We start from the raw sequence: 20,071 nt of genomic DNA, 5'->3' as shown, positions 1-20,071 counted from the left end.
TAAAAGTTATTAAAAAATGAATTACCAAAGTTACGATATGTTGCCATAGATTTTCTGTTAATTGCCAAAATTACTGAAGATTACGGTAACTTTGGTAAATTACCGCCGATAGCTTTGAAACCCTAACCGTGATATAAAATACTTGAGTCCATCGACTGAGTAAAGGAGAGAGAGAGAAACTGTAAAGGTAGAACAGCAGAAATCTAAGAGATTTAACTGACAAGACATTCTCTGTTGTCCATAGAAATGGCGCTCATCACCACCAACCCCTACGACTTCCCCATGTGCAGCCAGGGCCAGATCACTGTGGCCAGCATCAACGACAAGGAAGAGCTGGATGCCACAGACGTGAGTCAAACAAAGGGTTCATCATATTCTAGATATGGAATGGGTAGGACCACCGTACACACTGAATGCACTGTGCAATTCCAACTTGGTGGCAGCTGGGAATTTTCATGTATTTTTTTGTATTTTATTCTAAATGCCTTGAGTTAGTTAGGCATGTGCCTCAAGGAACTCTTCATGCCTTCACACTTCACCTTGAGGCCCATACTGTACATGTAAGACATCCACAAGAGAGTGTCACTAAGTCCCTGTGGAACTGTGTAAAATGTATGTTGTGCTGTCATCTACCAGTGTTGGTCAACTGTAATCACGTGGATCTGAGAAGCCAGTCAAATGGATCCATCCCATTTGTTCTGCTGACAGAACAGAACTGTAGTGTACTGTATGTGAGATAACTACCGTTCAGTTCATCACTGTTGTACTTCCTGTCTAATGCCAGGATGCCATTACAGTCCTGGGCTTCAGTAATGATGAAAAGATGAGCATCTACAAGCTGACAGGAGCTGTACTGCACCATGGCAACTTGAAATTCAAGCAGAAGCAGCGTGAGGAGCAGGCCGAGCCAGACGGCACAGAGGGTGAGTCCACTCATACAATATGTAAACATTAGTCCCATTCCCAGTCCCACTCATAGATATACAATATGTAAACATTACTCCCATTCCCAGTCCCAAACATAGATATACAATATGTAAACATTAGTCCCATTCCCAGTCCCACTAATAGATATACAATATGTAAACATTAGTCCCATTCCCAGTCCCACTCATAGATATACAATATGTAAACATTAGTCCCATTCCCAGTCCCACTCATAGATATACAATATGTAAACATTAGTCCCATTCCCAGTCCCAAACATAGATATACAATATGTAAACATTAGCCCCATTCCCAGTCCCACTCATAGATATACAATATGTAAAGCATTAGTCCCATTCCCAGTCCCACTCATAGATATACAATATGTAGACATTAGTCCCATTCCCAGTCCCACTCATAGATATACAATATGTAAACATTAGTCCCATTCCCAGTCCCACTCATAGATATACAATATGTAAACATTACTCCCATTCCCAGTCCCAAACATAGATATACAATATGTAAACATTAGTCCCATTCCCAGTCCCACTAATAGATATACAATATGTAAACATTAGTCCCATTCCCAGTCCCACTCATAGATATACAATATGTAAACATTAGTCCCATTCCCAGTCCCACTCATAGATATACAATATGTAAACATTAGTCCCATTCCCAGTCCCAAACATAGATATACAATATGTAAACATTAGCCCCATTCCCAGTCCCACTCATAGATATACAATATGTAAAGCATTAGTCCCATTCCCAGTCCCACTCATAGATATACAATATGTAGACATTAGTCCCATTCCCAGTCCCACTCATAGATATACAATATGTAAACATTAGTCCCATTCCCAGTCCCACTAATAGATATACAATATGTAAACATTAGTCCCATTCCCAGTCCCACTCATAGATATACAATATGTAAACATTAGTCCCAGTCCCAGTCCCACTCATAGATATACAATATGTAAACATTAGTCCCATTCCCAGTCCCAAACATAGATATACAATATGTAAACATTAGCCCCATTCCAGGCCCACTCATAGATGTACGACACGTAAGACAGACAGAGCCTCATCAAAGTCCAGCAGGAGATAATTTATGGAGACCAAATTCCAACCTCCAGAAATGCTTTAAACTGATGGATGTGGGTTCATATCAAAACGTAGCCCCCAAAACAACTTGTCCGAAACCTTTTGTCAGTGTGACATCAGAAACAAGTGATCTTGTGTTTCTGAGTCTGTTGATGTTGGTTCTCTCTCCAGTGGCTGATAAAATCGGCTACCTGCTGGGCCTGAACTCAGCTGAGATGCTGAAGGCTCTGTGCTACCCCAGAGTGAAGGTCGGCAACGAGTATGTGACCAAGGGACAGACTGTGCCTCAGGTAAGGCGGCCAAACACAGCTTCTACCATCTTCTGAGCACCATACATCTTTTGGTGATGAGTGCATTGCTTGTTTTGAAGAGTGATGTTGTTTTCCCCAAAGCTCTTTTCACCTCATCACTTGACATGGTCAACATCTCATGTATTCATTAGAGGTATTATCATTGCAGGTTAATAACTCAGTCTCGGCTCTGGCAAAGTCCATCTACGAGAGGATGTTCTTGTGGATGGTCATCCGTATCAACGAGATGTTGGACACCAAGAATCCAAGGCAGTTCTATATCGGTGTGCTCGACATTGCCGGGTTTGAGATCTTTGATGTGAGTCTGAGACCAGAACAAGACAATGAGTTGTGATTGAGAGGGATTACAGCCTTGTATGATGATGAAATGATCCCTTCTGAAATTCCATCAACAGTACAACAGCATGGAGCAGCTGTGCATCAACTTCACCAATGAGAAACTGCAACAGTTTTTCAACCACACCATGTTCGTCCTGGAACAAGAGGAGTACAAGAAGGAGGGAATCGTCTGGGCCTTCATTGACTTCGGCATGGACTTGGCTGCCTGCATTGAGCTTATTGAGAAGGTAAACTGTCTGTCAAGATTATAATGGACCTCAACAGCAAAGCTCAAATGGAGTGATGTGTGAGATATTATCACATGGTACAACGTATCTAACTGTTGAGAACTCAAAATGTTTTCTATTATGGGCCCCTAAATGAAGATACTCTGATAATAGCATGTTTGCTGAAAGAATAAATGTGATCCTAAATGTAAATATCCCTAATTTGATATACATCTCTTTTCATAAAGCCATTGGGCATCTTCTCCATCCTTGAAGAGGAGTGCATGTTCCCCAAGTCTTCAGACACTACCTTCAAGGACAAGCTGTACGCCCAGCATCTTGGCAAAAACAAGGCGTTTGAGAAGCCCAAGCCAGCCAAAGGCAAGGCAGAGGCCCACTTCTCCCTGGTTCACTACGCCGGCACTGTGGACTACAACATCACTGGCTGGCTGGAGAAGAACAAGGACCCCCTGAACGACTCAGTTCTTCAGCTGTACGGGAAGTCCTCAGTCAAACTGATGGGGACCCTGTACATCGCTGCCCCACCTGAGGGTAAGACTAGCAGCACATCAAAAGATTTAATGAAGAACTAGTTACAAATCAGTCCCATTTTCTTTAAAGGGTCAATCTGCAGTTGCTACATCCATTTGTGGACTTATTAAGATATGTACCCATTCATTCTTGAAGAACATCAGCTTAGTTCAACCGCCGTACCCCATCAGAACCCAAATTTGAGCTTGTTTTACTCCAATGTTTGTAATCAAAGTAAAGGGAAACAAGATGGTCAGTCCTTTAATACATGGCTCTGTCTATACATTTGAGTGGTTACATTTCTCCAGCCCCGTCTCTCATGTTTTTATTGAAACAGGGGCAGGGAGCATGCTTTGTTATTGTTTCAACTGCTGATTGCTGCTTTAAATGTATCACAATTTCTCTGGGTGATTTACTGGGTTAATTTACTCATACAATAGGTGTTATTTTACACAATCTCATTGGCAGCATTTGTATTAAGATCTGTGTTAAGTTAACCTGAGATTCTCTCATTTATATTGAACTTTTCTCCATTACAACAGATACAACCAAGAAAGGAGGCAAGAAGAAGGGTGGTTCCATGCAGACTGTGTCCTCCCAGTTCAGGGTGAGCTTTTAAAATGGGGATATTCAGTCCTTCAAAAGGCGTAGTGATTATCAGAAATTATTTCTGAGAACATGGTTTGTAACCCTCTTACAGGAGAACTTGGGCAAGCTGATGACCAACTTGAGGAGCACTCATCCTCACTTTGTACGCTGCCTGATCCCCAACGAGTCAAAGACTCCAGGTACAATAAACATTGAGTTAAATATGACATCTTATCAATACAATATTAGTAACCTTAACGAACCAATATTCAACCTGTTTATGAGTATTTAAATTAAATTAAATCAAATCAAAAAATCAAATCAAATCAAATTTATTTATATAGCCCTTCGTACATCAGCTGATATCTCAAAGTGCTGTACAGAAACCCAGCCTAAAACCCCAAACAGCAAGCAATGCAGGTGTAGAAGCACGGTGGCTTGGAAAAACTCCCTAGAAAGGCCAAAACCTAGGAAGAAACCTAGAGAGGAACCAGGCTATGAGGGGTGGCCAGTCCTCTTCTGGCTGTGCCGGGTGGAGATTATAACAGAACATGGCCAAGATGTTCAAATGTTCATAAATGACCAGCATGGTCAAATAATAATAATCACAGGAGTTGTCGAGGGTGCAACAAGTCAGCACCTCAGGAGTAAATGTCAGTTGGCTTTTCATAGCCGATCATTAAGAGTATCTCTACCGCTCCTGCGGTCTCTAGAGAGTTGAAAATAGCAGGTCTGGGACAGGTAGCACATCCGGTGAACAGGTCAGAGATCCATAGCCGCAGGCAGAACAGTTGAAACTGGAGCAGCAGCACGGCCAGGTGGACTGGGGACAACAAGGAGTCATCATGCCAGGTAGTCCTGACGCATGGTCCTTGGGCTCAGGTCCTCCGAGAGAGAGAGAAAGAAAGAGAGAAAGAGAGAATTAGAGAGAGCATACTTAAATTCACACAGTACACCGGATAAGACAGGAGAAGTACTCCAGATATAACAAACTGACCCTAACCCCCCGACACATAAACTACTGCAGCATAAATACTGGAGGCTGAGACAGGAGGGGTCAGGAGACACTGTGGCCCCATCCGATGATACCCCCGGACAGGGCCAAACAGGAAGGATATAACCCCACCCACTTTGCCAAAGCACAGCCCCCACACCACTAGAGGGATATCTTCAACCACCAACTTACCATCCTGAGACAAGGCCGAGTATAGCCCACAAAGATCTCCGCCACGGCACAAACCAAGGAAGATCACGTCAGTGACTCAACCCACTCAAGTGACGCACCCCTCCTAGGGACGGCATGAAAGAGCACCAGTAAGCCAGTGACTCAGCCCCTGTAATAGGGTTAGAGGCAGAGAATCCCAGTGGAGAGAGGGGAACCGGCCAGGCAGAGACAGCAAGGGCGGTTTGTTGCTCCAGAGCCTTTCCGTTCACCTTCACACTCCTGGTCCAGACTACACTCAATCATATGACCCACTGAAGAGATAAGTCTTCAGTAAAGACTTAAAGGTTGAGACCGAGTCTGCGTCTCTCACATGGGTAGGCAGACCATTCCATAAAAATGGAGGCCTCCCGGGTGGCGCAGTGGTCTAGGGCACTGCATCGCAGTGCTAGCTGCGCCACCAGAGTCTCTGGGTTCGTGCCCAGGCTGGGCTGGGTTCGCGCCCAGGCTCTGTCGCAGCCGGCCGCAACCGGGAGGTCCGTGGGGCGACGCACAATTGGCATAGCGTCGTCCGGGTTAGGGAGGGTTTGGCCGGTAGGGATATCCTTGTCTCAGTATGTAAAAATGTAATAAAATGTATGCACTCTACTGTAAGTCGCTCTGGATAAGAGCGTCTGCTAAATGACTAAAATGTAAATGTAAAAATGAGATCTATAGGAGAAAGCCCTGCCTCCAGCTGTTTGCTTAGAAATTCTAGGGACAATTAGGAGGCCTGCGTCTTGTGACCGTAGCGTACGTGTAGGTATGTACGGCAGGACCAACTCGGAAAGATAGGTAGGAGCAAGCCCATGTAACGCTTTGTAGGTTAACAGTAAAACCTTGAAATCAGCCCTTGCCTTAACAGGAAGCCAGTGTAGGGAGGCTAGCACTGGAGTAATATGATCACATTTTTTGGTTCTAGTCAGGATTCTAGCAGCCGTATTTAGCACTAACTGAAGTTTATTTAGTGCTTTATCCGGGTAGCCGGAAAGTAGAGCATTGCAGTAGTCTAACCTAGAAGTAACAAAAGCATGGATACATTTTTCTTTATCATTTTTGGACAGAACATTTCTGATTTTTGCAATGTTACGTAGATGTAAAAAAGCTGTCCTTGAAACAGTCTTGATATGTTCGTCAAAAGAGAGATCAGGGTCCAGAGTAACGCCGAGGTCCTTCACAGTTTTATTTGAGACGACTTTACAACCATCAAGATTAATTGTCAGATTCAACAGAAGATCTCTTTGTTTCTTGGGACCTAGAACAAGCATCTCTGTTTTGTCCGAGTTTAAAAGTAGAAAGTTTTCAGCCATCCACTTCCTTATGTCTGAAACACAGTTTTTCTAGCGAGGGCAATTTTGGGGCTTCACCATGTTTCATTGAAATGTACAGCTGTGTGTCATCCGCATAGCAGTGAAAGTTAATATTATGTTTTCGAATGACATCCCCAAGAGGTAAAATATATAGTGAAAACAATAGTGGTCCTAAAGCGGAACCTTGAGGAACACCGAAATGTACAGTTGATTTGTCAGAGGATAAACCATTCACAGAGACAAACTGATATCTTTCCGACAGATAAGATCTAAACCAGGCCAGAACTTGTCCGTGTAGACCAATTTGGGTTTCCAATCTCTCCAAAAGAATGTGGTGATCGATTGTATCAAAGGCAGCACTAAGGTCTAGTAGCACGAGGACAGATGCAGAGCCTCGGTCTGACGCCATTAAAAGGTCATTTACCACCTTCACAAGTGCAGTCTCAGTGCTATGATGGGGTCTAAAACCAGACTGAAGCATTTCGTATACATTGTTTGTCTTCAGGAAGGCAGTGAGTTCCTGCGCAACAGCTTTTTCTAAAATTTTTGAGAGGAATGGAAGATTCGATATAGGCCGATTCGTTTTTTATATTTTCTGGGTCAAGGTTTGGCTTTTCAAGAGAGGCTTTATTACTGCCACTTTTAGTGAGTTTGGTACACATCCGGTGGATAGAGAGCCGTTTATTATGTTCAACATAGGAGGGCCAAGCACAGGAAGCAGCTCTTTCAGTAGTTTAGTTGGAATAGGGAGAGAATTTAAAGACTTGGTTTGTGTTTGCAGGTTTGATGGAGAACTTCCTGGTTATCCACCAGCTCAGGTGTAATGGTGTTCTGGAGGGTATTAGGATCTGCAGGAAGGGCTTCCCCAGCAGAATCATCTATGCTGACTTCAAGCAGAGGTACACACACACACACACACACACACACACACACACACACACACACACACACACACACACACACACACACACACACACACACACACACACACACACACACAGAAATATTTGCTCTGAGGGTTTTCCCAGCATCAGAATAGGCTTAACCAAACCAATTACAACTTGACATATGTTAAACATTTCTCCTGATTCAGGTACAAAGTACTGAATGCCAGCGTCATCCCCGAGGGCCAGTTCATGGACAACAAGAAGGCTTCTGAGAAGCTGCTTGGGTCCATTGATGTGAATCACGAGGACTACAAGTTTGGACACACCAAGGTCAGTCAAATACCCCCAGCAAGAGACGCCAACTAAAACACAACTTCAATGATCATTTAAACTCTAACCATTAAATGTCTCTCCAGTTGATCTATCCATCTTTTTATTATTTCTTAAAAATGTTTATAAAAAATATTATACTCAATTAATTATTTTGTGCATTATGTCAGAATGGTATGTCTGCAGTTATCTATGTTAGTGTACATTATTAATCTACAGCTATACAATAATTTACAGCTCATAAACAACAAATCCCATGGTTTGTTTGTAAGGATTACAATGTTTATGATGTTCAAATCAATCTAGTGGTTTTGTTCCTCTCTTTTGATTCACCCCTTTCTGTCTGTTACCACCTGACTGTGGTTCCATAATTGACCACGTCAACCTGTGTCAGGTGTTCTTCAAAGCCGGTCTGCTGGGTGTCCTGGAGGAGATGAGAGATGAGAAGCTGGCCTCTCTGGTCGGCATGGTCCAGGCTCTCAGCCGTGGATTCCTCATGAGGAGAGAGTTCACCAAGATGATGGAGAGGAGGTGAGGAAGAGTAGACATCTTGGCAAACTGTTCTGTCAACCACCTGTATGTAATGTATAGTGATTACATAGTGAATATGCTTTAAGTTGTTGAGAATGAGAAAGTACATGTTATAACATTCTATTAAAGTAGCAGTTTGGGATTTAGCAAGCTGTTCAATTGTTATTTAACTAAGTGATATTTACACATTCATTCTGGAATAATAAGAAATGCCTCATGATCTTAACATCACCTGTCAGTCCTTTCATCGAGAGCGCTGTATATAAGTTTAAGAGGGATTATATTTCCCTAGCCCCATTCCTCAGCTGTATGCAAACAGTGGTGGGATCCCTGTTTTGTTATTCTTCGAATCGCAGAATGTAGCTTTAAAGACGTCATCCAGTGATTTAAAAAAAAAAAAACTTTTCTAGTTAAGGACTGGCAATGCCACTCCTTGAAGTTTGTGTCTAAAAAACACTATTTTCCTCAAAACATATATTTTTACAAAACATATGTTTGTACTTTACTGTATTTATACTTGGGATATCGTTTTCCACAGGAAAAGTTAAAAAAAACACTGGAGGAGATCTTTAAGCATGTCACTCACCATGTCACTCACCATGTCACTCAACATGTCACTCAGCATGTCACTCACCATGTCACTCACCATGTCACTCAGCATGTCACTCAGCATGTCACTCAGCATGTCACTCACCATGTCACTCACCATGTCACTCAGCATTTCACTCACCATTTCACTCACCATGTCACTCACCATGTCACTCACCGTGTCACTCACTGTGTCACTCACCGTGTCACTCAGCATGTCACTCACCATGTCACTCAGCATTTCACTCACCATGTCACTCACCATGTCACTCAGCATTTCACTCACCATTTCACTCACCATGTCACTCACCATGTCACTCAGCATGTCACTCAGCATGTCACTCAGCATTTCACTCACCATGTCACTCACCATGTCACTCAGCATTTCACTCACCATGTCACTCACCATGTCACTCACCATGTCACTCTATCCTTTCTGTGGACCAGAGATTCCGTCTTCACCATCCAGTACAACATCCGTTCATTCATGAATGTGAAAACCTGGCCATGGATGAAGTTGTACTTCAAGATCAAGCCCCTGCTGCAGAGCGCTGAGACTGAGAAGGAGCTGGCCAACATGAAGGAGAACTATGAGAAGATGACGACAGACCTGGCCAAGGCTCTGGCCAAGAAGAAGGAGTTGGAGGAGAAGATGGTGGCCATGGTGCAGGAGAGGAGTGACCTGGCGCTTCAAGTCGCATCTGTGAGTGAGCAACAACCCTCATCAGAGCACATTTAGACACACAAGTACACAGACACGATCGCACACACATCAGCACGTATGAACAATACTTGAATAGGATGGCCCTGACTAGAATACAGTATATACATATGAAGTGGGTAAAACAGTGTTCCATGTCTATGTACATAGGGCAGCAGCCTCTAAGGTGACTAGAATACAGTATATACTGTACATATGAAGTGGGTAAAACAGTATATTCCCCCCAAGACTTGGGGAACATGCACTCCTCTTCAAGGATGGACCAATGTTCGATTATTAAAGTGGCCAGTGATTCCATGTCTATGTACATAGGGCAGCAGCCTCTAAGGTGCAGGGTTGAGTAACCGGGTAGTAACCGGCTAGTGATGGCTATTTAACAGTCTGATGGCCATGATATAGAAGCTTTTTTTCAGTCTCTCGGTCACAGCTTTGACACACCTGTACTGACCCCGCCTTCTGGATGATAGCGGGGTGAACAGGCGGTTGAAGTCCTTGATGATCTTTTTGGCCTGTGATATATATTTATATATGTCATGCATTTAAATTGATTTGCTCTGACTTATTTGACTAAATCAAGTCTATATTTTGATACACAAAGTGAGAACACAGGTTTTTTCTCCTGTTCTGAAACCAGGATTCAGAGAATCTGAACGATGCTGAGGAAAGGTGTGAGGGGCTCATCAAGAGCAAGATCCAGCTGGAGGCCAAACTCAAAGAGACGACTGAGAGGCTGGAGGATGAGGAGGAGATGAATGCTGAGTTGACTGCCAAGAAGAGGAAGCTGGAGGATGAGTGCTCTGAGCTGAAGAAGGACATTGATGACCTGGAGCTCACCTTGGCCAAAGTGGAGAAGGAGAAGCACGCCACCGAAAACAAGGTCTTGTAGACTGTCTAACCAAACAATAATCCAAAGAATAATCAACTCAAAACAGAAATGTAATTCAAGTCTTTTTGTGGGTACAGTAAAAATTAAGACACAAAATAGTGGAATTTCAGTTGTGGTGTTCTCCCCACAGTCATTGCATGTTCTGCTACCAACTCGTTTATGATTTCCATTCAGTACACCGACATGGAGTACAGTGCCATCTAGTGTTGAATCTATAGTACTGTACTTGTTGACACATTTCTTTAATAAATTTAACTAATTCTCCAATTTATGGTGAAGTGACCAAAGACTCATTTTGTTGTGGCTGTTTTCAGGTTAAAAACCTGACAGAGGAGATGGCGTCTATGGATGAGAGTGTTGCCAAGCTGACCAAGGAGAAGAAAGCCCTCCAAGAGGCCCACCAGCAGACACTGGACGACCTGCAGGCAGAGGAGGACAAAGTCAACACTCTGACCAAGGCCAAGACCAAGCTGGAACAGCAAGTGGACGACGTGAGTGGAGTTTTACATTATGGACATGATAGTGTGTAAGATGATATTATCTTCAGTTGTTTAGATTTGACCAACACATGTCTGTTTATATCTTGTAGCTTGAGGGTTCTCTGGAGCAAGAGAAGAAGCTCCGTATGGACCTTGAGAGATCCAAGAGAAAGCTGGAGGGAGATCTGAAACTGGCCCAGGAGTCCATAATGGACCTGGAGAATGACAAGCAGCAGTCTGATGAGAAAATCAAGAAGTAAACACAAATAAATTACTACAGTATTCCCTGCCATCTTAATCAACATAATGGTTCTTCTTGGCTCATTCTTATAATTATGAATTAGACTTTGTACGTGATTCTTACAAGAAAAGTGAATGGTAAAATATGCTCCCTTTATACTGTCTAACCAAAACAAACTTTGCAATCAACGTGTTTGTGTTTGTTAGGAAGGAGTTTGAGACCAGCCAGCTCCTCAGCAAGATAGAGGATGAGCAGTCTCTGGGAGCTCAGCTGCAGAAGAAGATCAAGGAACTCCAGGTACAGTACAGGATCTCAGCTCCAGTACAGGAAAATAACTGACACATTTATTATGGTAGCACACGTTCTTCCTGGTGGATTCTAATGGCTCAGTAAGATGGAAGATGGTGCTTCTTCCTGGTGGATTCTAATGGCTCAGTAAGATGGAAGATGGTGCTTCTTCCTGGTGGATTCTGATGGCTCAGTAAGATGGAAGATGGTGCTTCTTGCTGGTGGCTTCTGATGGATCAGTAAGATGGAAGATGGTGCTTCTTCCTGGTGGATTCTGATGGCTCAGTAAGATGGAAGATGGTGCTTCTTCCTGGTGGATTCTGATGGCTCAGTAAGATGGAAGATGGTGCTTCTTCCTGGTGGCTTCTGATGGCTCAGTAAGATGGAAGATGGTGCTTCTTCCTGGTGGATTCTGATGGCTCAGTAAGATGGAGGATGGTGCTTCTTCCTGGTGGATTCTGATGGCTCAGTAAGATGGAGGATGGTGCTTCTTCCTGGTGGATTCTGATGGCTCAGTAAGATGGAAGATGGTGCTTCTTCCTGGTGGATTCTGATGGCTCAGTAAGATGGAAGATGGTGCTTCTTCCTGGTGGATTCTGATGGCTCAGTAAGATGGAAGATGGTGCTTCTTCCTGGTGGATTCTGATGGCTCAGTAAGATGGAAGATGGTGCTTCTTTCTATGTAAAGATGTTGCTTCTTACCGTTGTTAGTTTGGATCCTGCATGGGACACTGTCTAATGGGACACTGTCTAATGGGACATTGTCTAATGAATATAGTAAATATGTTAGTGTAACTGGCTATGTATAAACACATTTATACTAAATATACAATACATACTATTATTATGTAGTGAGGTTCAATTGTTTCAACTGTATTGTAGTGTTCATCCCCCTGCTCCTACCCCCTGTTTTAGGCTCGTATTGAGGAGCTGGAGGAGGAAATTGAGGCTGAGCGTGCTGCCAGGGCCAAGGTTGAGAAGCAGAGGGCCGATCTCTCCAGGGAACTTGAGGAGATCAGCGAGAGACTGGAGGAGGCCGGAGGCGCCACTGCTGCTCAGATTGAGATGAACAAGAAGCGCGAGGCTGAGTTCCAGAAGCTGCGTCGCGATCTTGAAGAGTCCACCCTGCAGCATGAGGCCACAGCCGCCGCTCTGCGCAAGAAGCAGGCCGACAGTGTGGCTGAGCTCGGGGAGCAGATCGACAACCTGCAACGCGTCAAGCAGAAGCTGGAGAAGGAGAAGAGCGAGTACAAGATGGAGATTGATGACCTCTCCAGCAACATGGAGGCTGTCGCCAAGGCTAAGGTGAGTAGTGATGTTTTGGTCAAGCAGTGTTGAGGAGGGTCAGCTAAATTACCATTCAATAAACTGAAGTTGACAGTCCCATATGTTTCACTAACAGGGCAATCTGGAGAAGATGTGCCGTACTCTTGAGGACCAGTTGAGTGAGCTCAAGACTAAGAATGATGAGAATGCTCGCCAGGTCAACGACATCAGCGGACAGAGGGCCAGACTCCTGACAGAAAATGGTACCTTCAACAATGAACAACAAACCAATATAGTTCACCTAAGTAGTACACAATAACATGTATCGGGGGCTGTAAATTCAGTCTACATAGTTTCTGCACTACGATTCCTCAAAATACAATTTCAATCTAGAAAGAATGACTCATTAACAGGAGGTCACTCTAACCCTGCAGGTGAGTTTGGCCGCCAGCTGGAGGAGAAGGAAGGCCTGGTGTCTCAGCTGACCAGAGGCAAACAGGCCTTCACCCAGCAGGTGGAGGAGCTGAAGAGACAGATTGAGGAGGAGGTCAAGGTAAGGCACCCAAAATGGAAACCACCCACCACAGTTTAAAGCTTAATCTACACATAGACTGTTTCTACGCCACCCTCAGAGACTTCTAATATAATTTGTTTTACTCTCTCTCTCTAATTTCTCTTGTCTTTCTTTCTCTCTCTCTCAAAGGCTAAAAACGCACTGGCCCATGGTGTCCAGTCTGCCCGCCATGACTGTGATCTCCTGAGAGAGCAGTTTGAGGAGGAGCAGGAGGCCAAGGCAGAGCTGCAGCGCGGCATGTCCAAGGCCAACAGTGAGGTGGCTCAGTGGAGGACTAAGTACGAAACTGATGCCATCCAACGCACAGAGGAGCTGGAGGAGGCCAAGTGAGTTGCACACAATAGCAATAACTCAAATAAGCGGTGTGGATGGTGAGGGTGGTATGGGGATCTGAGAAAATGTTACTTCAATGTGTAGTGCAATATTTGTTTCACAACAAATGACTCACCATAACACCACCCTCTGTTGTCCAACAGGAAGAAGCTGGCCCAGCGTCTGCAGGAAGCTGAGGAGACCATTGAGGCGACCAACTCCAAGTGCGCCTCCCTGGAGAAGACCAAGCAGAGACTGCAGGGAGAGGTGGAGGACCTCATGATTGACGTTGAGAGAGCCAACGCCATGGCCGCCAACCTTGACAAGAAGCAGAGGAACTTTGACAAGGTGAACATTTATAAACCTCACTCTAGGGTGATGTTTCCTGTCTGCTATTTGATCAGATGTAGTATAATTGTAGCATATTTCTGATTCAAAACTCTCCATCAATGAGTTGTAATGAAAATCCCGTGGATTTCCCCAGGTTCTGGCAGAGTGGAAGCAGAAGTATGAGGAGGGTCAGGCTGAGCTGGAAGGAGCTCAGAAGGAGGCTCGCTCTATGAGCACTGAACTCTTCAAGATGAAGAACTCGTACGAGGAGGCTCTGGATCATCTGGAGACTCTGAAGAGAGAGAACAAGAACCTGCAACGTGAGCATTTGACAGCAGTTATTTTCGTCCGATGTTTGACCAGTGTTTGAAAATGGAATCAACTGTAATCATTATTATTATATAAAAATTACTATTTAACAATCTCAGAATGTTCATGTAAAGTTTAAAATATATTTTTTGGAACTTAAAATTGGTATTCCTTTGAACAACCCAATGAAGTCAAATTATCAAGACAGTATGAAGTGCTGTTATTGAATTTTCTGTTATTATGATTCATGATAAACTTCATTGCATTGGTGATATCTACTGAATATCTCCTGAGTCTAAACAGCTCCTGTGTTTGTGTGTGCAGAGGAGATCTCTGACCTGACTGAGCAGATCGGAGAGACTGGCAAGAGCATCCATGAGCTGGAGAAGGCCAAGAAGACCGTGGAGACAGAGAAGTCTGAGATCCAGACCGCTCTGGAGGAGGCGGAGGTACAAACTACAGCTGTTTCATAGGAAAAGCAGTGTTACACTAGCCAATGCCAGCTACAATCCAATGTTCCCTTTATCTGTGTTTATTGTAGTCATATATTCAGTTTGTAATTATTTGTGTTAAACAATTTGTCTGACTGCTTCTCCTTGTCCAGGGCACACTGGAGCACGAGGAATCCAAGATTCTGCGTGTGCAACTGGAGCTGAACCAGATCAAGGGTGAGGTGGACAGGAAGATCGCTGAGAAGGACGAGGAGATGGAGCAGATCAAGAGGAACAGCCAGAGGGTGGTTGACTCCATGCAGAGCACCCTGGACTCTGAGGTCAGGAGCAGGAATGATGCCCTGAGGGTGAAGAAGAAGATGGAGGGAGACCTGAACGAGATGGAGATTCAGCTGAGCCACGCCAACAGGCAGGCCGCTGAGGCCCAGAAACAGCTGAGGAACGTCCAGGGACAGTACAAGGTAAAGGGACTGGGACATCAGGCTCAAAATCCTGAACATGGGGAGGGATGTGTTCGTGAATCAGTAGAAAATAATAGATCAGAGGAATGTACTCGAGTGGACTAATATACTGTAGGAAGGTAGGGATATTGGAGTGGACTAATATACTGTAGGAAGGTAGGGATATTGGAGTGGACTAATATACTGTAGGAAGGTAGGGATATTAGAGTGGACTAATATACTGTAGGAAGGTAGGGATATTGGAGTGGACTAATATACTGTAGGAAGGTAGGGATATTGGAGTGGACTAATATACTGTAGGAAGGTAGGGATATTGGAGTGGACTAATATACTGTAGGAAGGTAGGGATATTGGAGTGGACTAATATACTGTAGGAAGGTAGGGATATTGGAGTGGACTAATATACTGTAGGAAGGTAGGGATATTGGAGTGGACTAATATACTGTAGGAAGGTAGGGATATTGGAGTGGACTAATATACTGTAGGAAGGTAGGGATATTAGAGTGGACTAATATACTGTAGGAAGGTAGGGATATTGGAGTGGACTAATATACTGTAGGAAGGTAGGGATATTGGAGTGGACTAATATACTGTAGGAAGGTAGGGATATTAGGAGTGGACTAATATACTGTAGGAAGGTAGGGATATTGGAGTGGACTAATATACTGTAGGAAGGTAGGGATATTAGAGTGGACTAATATACTGTAGGAAGGTAGGGATATTAGAGTGGACTAATATACTGTAGGAAGGTAGGGATATTGGAGTGGACTAATATACTGTAGGAAGGTAGGGATATTGGAGTGGACTAATATACTGTAGGAAGGTAGGGATATTGGAGTGGACTAATATACTGTAGGAAGGTAGGGATATTGGAGTGGACTAATATACTGTAGGAAGGTAGGGATATTGGAGTGGACTAATATACTGTAGGAAGGTAGGGATATTAGAGTGGACTAATATACTGTAGGAAGGTAGGGATATTGGAGTGGACTAATATACTGTAGGAAGGTAGGGATATTAGAGTGGACTAATATACTGTAGGAAGGTAGGGATATTGGAGTGGACTAATATACTGTAGGAAGGTAGGGATATTGGAGTGGACTAATATACTGTAGGAAGGTAGGGATATTAGAGTGGACTAAAATACTGTAGGAAGGTAGGGATATTGGAGTGGACTAATATACTGTAGGAAGGTAGGGATATTGGAGTGGACTAAAATACTGTAGGAAGGTAGGGATATTGGAGTGGACTAATATACTGTAGGAAGGTAGGGATATTACACTCTTAGAAGTAAAGGTGCCTGGAAGAACCTTTTGGGTTGTCGCACCAGCAGAACCTTTCCAGTTGAAACCGGAACCTTTTTGTGATTGGAGCGGTTACATTTTGAACCTATTTAATAATATATTATAGAGGTGGCAGCCTATCAGATTGGAGATGTGGCTTATTGGAGGGTTATTTTTTGTCATCCGTTAGCACAAATGTCATTCCTGTATACTGCAAATTAAAATGTTTCTTGAATATTTATGCATATTGAATATTCTAATATAATCTTCTTTTTTTTAAATTGCTGATGATATAAAAATAGTAAGGTTGTAAATAGTCCAACTTTGGGATTTGCTCTTGAGGAATGAATACACCTCCACTGGCCTCATTGAAGCAACAAAACTGTCCGTGTTCAACCTTAACATGTGATGACAATACAACAGAACAGATGAACATGAATTAAATTTACTCTGTTTGGCCCCAAAACAATATATCTTAAAGCCCCTACTAAGTCTTCCTCCACTCCAGGGGTTCCTCCATGAACCCGCTGCTGCATCCAACCATTAAAGGTTTATCCAAGAACCCCTCAACTAACCAAATGTGAAAATATGAACCATTGACTAGCAATGGTTCCTTGAGGAACTCTAGGGGTTCCTTGAGGAACTCTAGGGGTTCCTTGAGGATACCCAGGATTCCTCTAGTCACCACTAATTATTAGAGTGTAGAAATGTAGGGATATTAGGAACATTTTTACCCATTAACATTTCTCTCACCGATCATATCGCCCCTACTTCCACAATTCCTAATTCATTGTGAACCCTAGGATGCCCAATTGCACCTTGATGATGCCGTCCGCGCCGCAGAGGACATGAAGGAGCAGGCAGCCATGGTGGAGCGCAGAAACGGTCTGATGGTGGCTGAAATCGAGGAGCTGAGAGTTGCTCTGGAGCAGACAGAGAGAGGACGCAAAGTTGCTGAGACTGAGCTGGTCGACGCCAGCGAGCGCGTCGGACTGCTGCACTCCCAGGTACGGGTCAAAGGCCATTTCTAATGAAACTCAACCAAGCATACCGATTACACACACATATATAATTCAACAGTGCTTAATATTGATAAACCTTTAATATTTTCGTAGTTTTATATTTATATTTTCATAATTTCAGCCTAAGTTATCTTGAGAGTCAAACAAATGGCCTTGTTTCCTCCTTCAGAACACCAGCCTTGCGAACACCAAGAAAAAGCTGGAGACTGACCTGGTTCAGGTGCAGGGAGAGGTGGACGACATCGTCCAGGAGGCCAGGAACGCAGAGGAGAAGGCCAAGAAGGCCATCACTGACGTGAGTCCTTATGATCTACTCAATTACATAAACTAGATTTGTCCCCAAAGGCCAATGGAAGCTGGGCTGGTTAAACAAAGATCTCAAAAAGGAGGTCAGATGATCTCAGAGGGACATTATGATTGGTGCCAGTTGGTGCATAAATGAAACTAACTACAATTCCAGGCGGCCATGATGGCTGAGGAGCTGAAGAAGGAGCAGGACACCAGCTCTCACCTGGAGAGGATGAAGAAGAACCTGGAGGTCACAGTCAAGGACCTGCAGCACCGCCTGGATGAGGCTGAGAATCTGGCCATGAAGGGAGGCAAGAAGCAGCTCCAGAAACTGGAGTCCAGGGTGAGTTAACAGCAGGGTGGATTAAAAGACAGATTGCTGGAAATGTATTTGATCATATAAAAATACACAGGAGCATTGTGTAATGGCTTTTTCTCTGAATCACCCACCTACATCATGAAATGTCATTGTTTTATTATAGACCTCTTTAATTAAAATCGTAAAAGTACATAGGAGCAGACAACACTTCTTGACCAGTAGAAGAACATTCCTCTGATTTACAAAGATTTGTTACGTCTGACTTCACCACCTCACATAAATGCCTACGTTTATTTCTTCCACAAAGGTGCGTGAGCTCGAGTCTGAGGTGGAGGCCGAGCAGAGAAGAGGTGTAGACGCGGTCAAGGGAGTCCGCAAGTATGAGCGCAGAGTCAAGGAGCTCACTTACCAGGTAAGAAAAAGTGCATTCTTCACACACTGAAGCACACTGGTTTGTGTGTTAAACTATGGACTATTGATTCTTGTAACTTCTCCCACAGACTGAGGAGGATAAGAAGAACGTTGCCAGACTTCAGGACCTGGTAGATAAGCTGCAGATGAAAGTGAAGGCCTACAAGAGGCAGGCTGAGGAAGCGGTGAGTCACAGACTTAGTCAAAACCTCTGAAAGCTTACATTCCCTAGTAGACATTACAAAACGTCTAGACAGTTTAGTTGAAGTGTTGTACTGCACATCAGTCAACATTGACTCGGTTGATAGTGCAAGTCATTTCTGAAGAAATGTATGCACAGTGACTCCTCTTCCTATGTGTAACAATTTAAAGTAGAGCGGGTTGAATATTATTTAGCTTTGTGCCGGGGGCTGGTCTGGTGGTAGTGCTGACTCTCCTGGATCACATGGTCCTGGAAGCAGCAGTTTATCCCCTGTTCCACCACTCACTTTCTCTAATGTATCATCCGTCTCCCTCATAATTCCTGTAAGAAATATATATTAAATTGCTACCTGAAGCTTCAAACGTTCAATACTGATGTTAGGCGCTCCCTCTCTTTTCTTTACCCAGGAGGAAGCATCCAACCAGCACATGTCTAAGTTCAGGAAGGTTCAGAATGAGCTGGAGGAGGCCGAGGAGCGTGCTGACATCGCTGAGACTCAGGTCAACAAGCTCAGATCCAAGAGCCGCGACAGCGGAAAGGTACAGAAGTGCTCCTAAACCTACACCTGACATGTTCAAACATGACCACATCAACACCACCTATGATTAATTCTTCACAGATGTCAATACTGACCTTTTACAATCACTCAAATGTTGAGGATCTCTGAGAAACACATTTCAGGACAGGGTAAATAATCCAAATTTAGTTGGTACTTCAAAATCGAAAATCAAGCTGAGCACAGAGTCGTAAATACTTGATCCATTCTGTTATTTCCAAGTGTTGATATATTTATCATGTTCATTATTAATACTGATCTATTCTGTTATTTCTTTCTTCTTACAGGGAAAAGAAGCTGCTGAATAAACAAGACCAAAGTCTTATCAATTTCCTGTGTTTCATAAAATATGACTTTCATGGTGAAATGTTGATCATTGATTAAAAACATGTAGACTTACATACACTTCCTTTGTGACTGTGGACTTATTTCTCAGAAAACAGCTTTTCATACCACAAAAATATTGTACTTTAACTAAAGGAGCAATCTGGGATTCAAGCAACATCAAAGCGGACACCCCAACAAAGCGGTCATTTTTTTTGGCTAACCAGCTGAGGGATGAGGATGGAGAAATGTAACTACACAATTCATAGACTAAGCTATTATAATCATCCATAACATCAACAGGATAGTTTTAACCCTTTACACTCAGGGGGAGGGGCTTATATGAACACGCCCAAATTGAAATGTCTCCATAAGAAACAAATAGGAGAAGCAAGATGGTAGCATAACCATGGTAACAATTGAGAGAGAACACTTTGGTGATTGGACGGAAATTACTCAGAACAAAGTTCTCAGGATACAACAAA

The 20,071-nt window shown here is 43.5% G+C and overlaps 1 protein-coding gene across 1 annotated transcript in view; it reads left to right on the top strand.

Annotated features, from left to right (window-relative positions):
- LOC120042025 (myosin heavy chain, fast skeletal muscle-like) overlaps window positions 1–19,663 on the top strand; it is a 22,843-nt gene extending 3,180 nt beyond the window's left edge. The window contains exons 9-39 of the mRNA XM_038986916.1: window positions 245–348; window positions 785–923; window positions 2,212–2,330; window positions 2,500–2,649; window positions 2,747–2,917; window positions 3,145–3,460; window positions 3,970–4,034; window positions 4,128–4,215; window positions 7,308–7,425; window positions 7,620–7,743; window positions 8,138–8,274; window positions 9,310–9,565; window positions 10,218–10,460; window positions 10,784–10,960; window positions 11,059–11,204; window positions 11,396–11,486; window positions 12,393–12,782; window positions 12,880–13,006; window positions 13,178–13,296; window positions 13,447–13,643; window positions 13,794–13,977; window positions 14,114–14,279; window positions 14,593–14,717; window positions 14,873–15,181; window positions 17,268–17,471; window positions 17,656–17,781; window positions 17,947–18,117; window positions 18,401–18,505; window positions 18,594–18,689; window positions 19,114–19,245; window positions 19,550–19,663. Of these exons, the coding sequence (XP_038842844.1) occupies window positions 245–348; window positions 785–923; window positions 2,212–2,330; window positions 2,500–2,649; window positions 2,747–2,917; window positions 3,145–3,460; window positions 3,970–4,034; window positions 4,128–4,215; window positions 7,308–7,425; window positions 7,620–7,743; window positions 8,138–8,274; window positions 9,310–9,565; window positions 10,218–10,460; window positions 10,784–10,960; window positions 11,059–11,204; window positions 11,396–11,486; window positions 12,393–12,782; window positions 12,880–13,006; window positions 13,178–13,296; window positions 13,447–13,643; window positions 13,794–13,977; window positions 14,114–14,279; window positions 14,593–14,717; window positions 14,873–15,181; window positions 17,268–17,471; window positions 17,656–17,781; window positions 17,947–18,117; window positions 18,401–18,505; window positions 18,594–18,689; window positions 19,114–19,245; window positions 19,550–19,570 (4,916 nt within the window). The 3' untranslated portion in view covers window positions 19,571–19,663. The remainder of the gene's footprint in view (window positions 1–244; window positions 349–784; window positions 924–2,211; window positions 2,331–2,499; window positions 2,650–2,746; window positions 2,918–3,144; window positions 3,461–3,969; window positions 4,035–4,127; window positions 4,216–7,307; window positions 7,426–7,619; window positions 7,744–8,137; window positions 8,275–9,309; window positions 9,566–10,217; window positions 10,461–10,783; window positions 10,961–11,058; window positions 11,205–11,395; window positions 11,487–12,392; window positions 12,783–12,879; window positions 13,007–13,177; window positions 13,297–13,446; window positions 13,644–13,793; window positions 13,978–14,113; window positions 14,280–14,592; window positions 14,718–14,872; window positions 15,182–17,267; window positions 17,472–17,655; window positions 17,782–17,946; window positions 18,118–18,400; window positions 18,506–18,593; window positions 18,690–19,113; window positions 19,246–19,549) is intronic.
- Window positions 19,664–20,071: the final 408 nt, after the last annotated feature.

The sequence above is a fragment of the Salvelinus namaycush genome, unplaced genomic scaffold (genome assembly GCF_016432855.1).
Source record: "Salvelinus namaycush isolate Seneca unplaced genomic scaffold, SaNama_1.0 Scaffold60, whole genome shotgun sequence".
In the NCBI taxonomy this organism is placed as follows: domain Eukaryota; kingdom Metazoa; phylum Chordata; class Actinopteri; order Salmoniformes; family Salmonidae; genus Salvelinus; species Salvelinus namaycush.
Note: the sequence above shows the minus strand (reverse complement) of the source record. Positions and strands in the feature narration are given on the sequence as shown.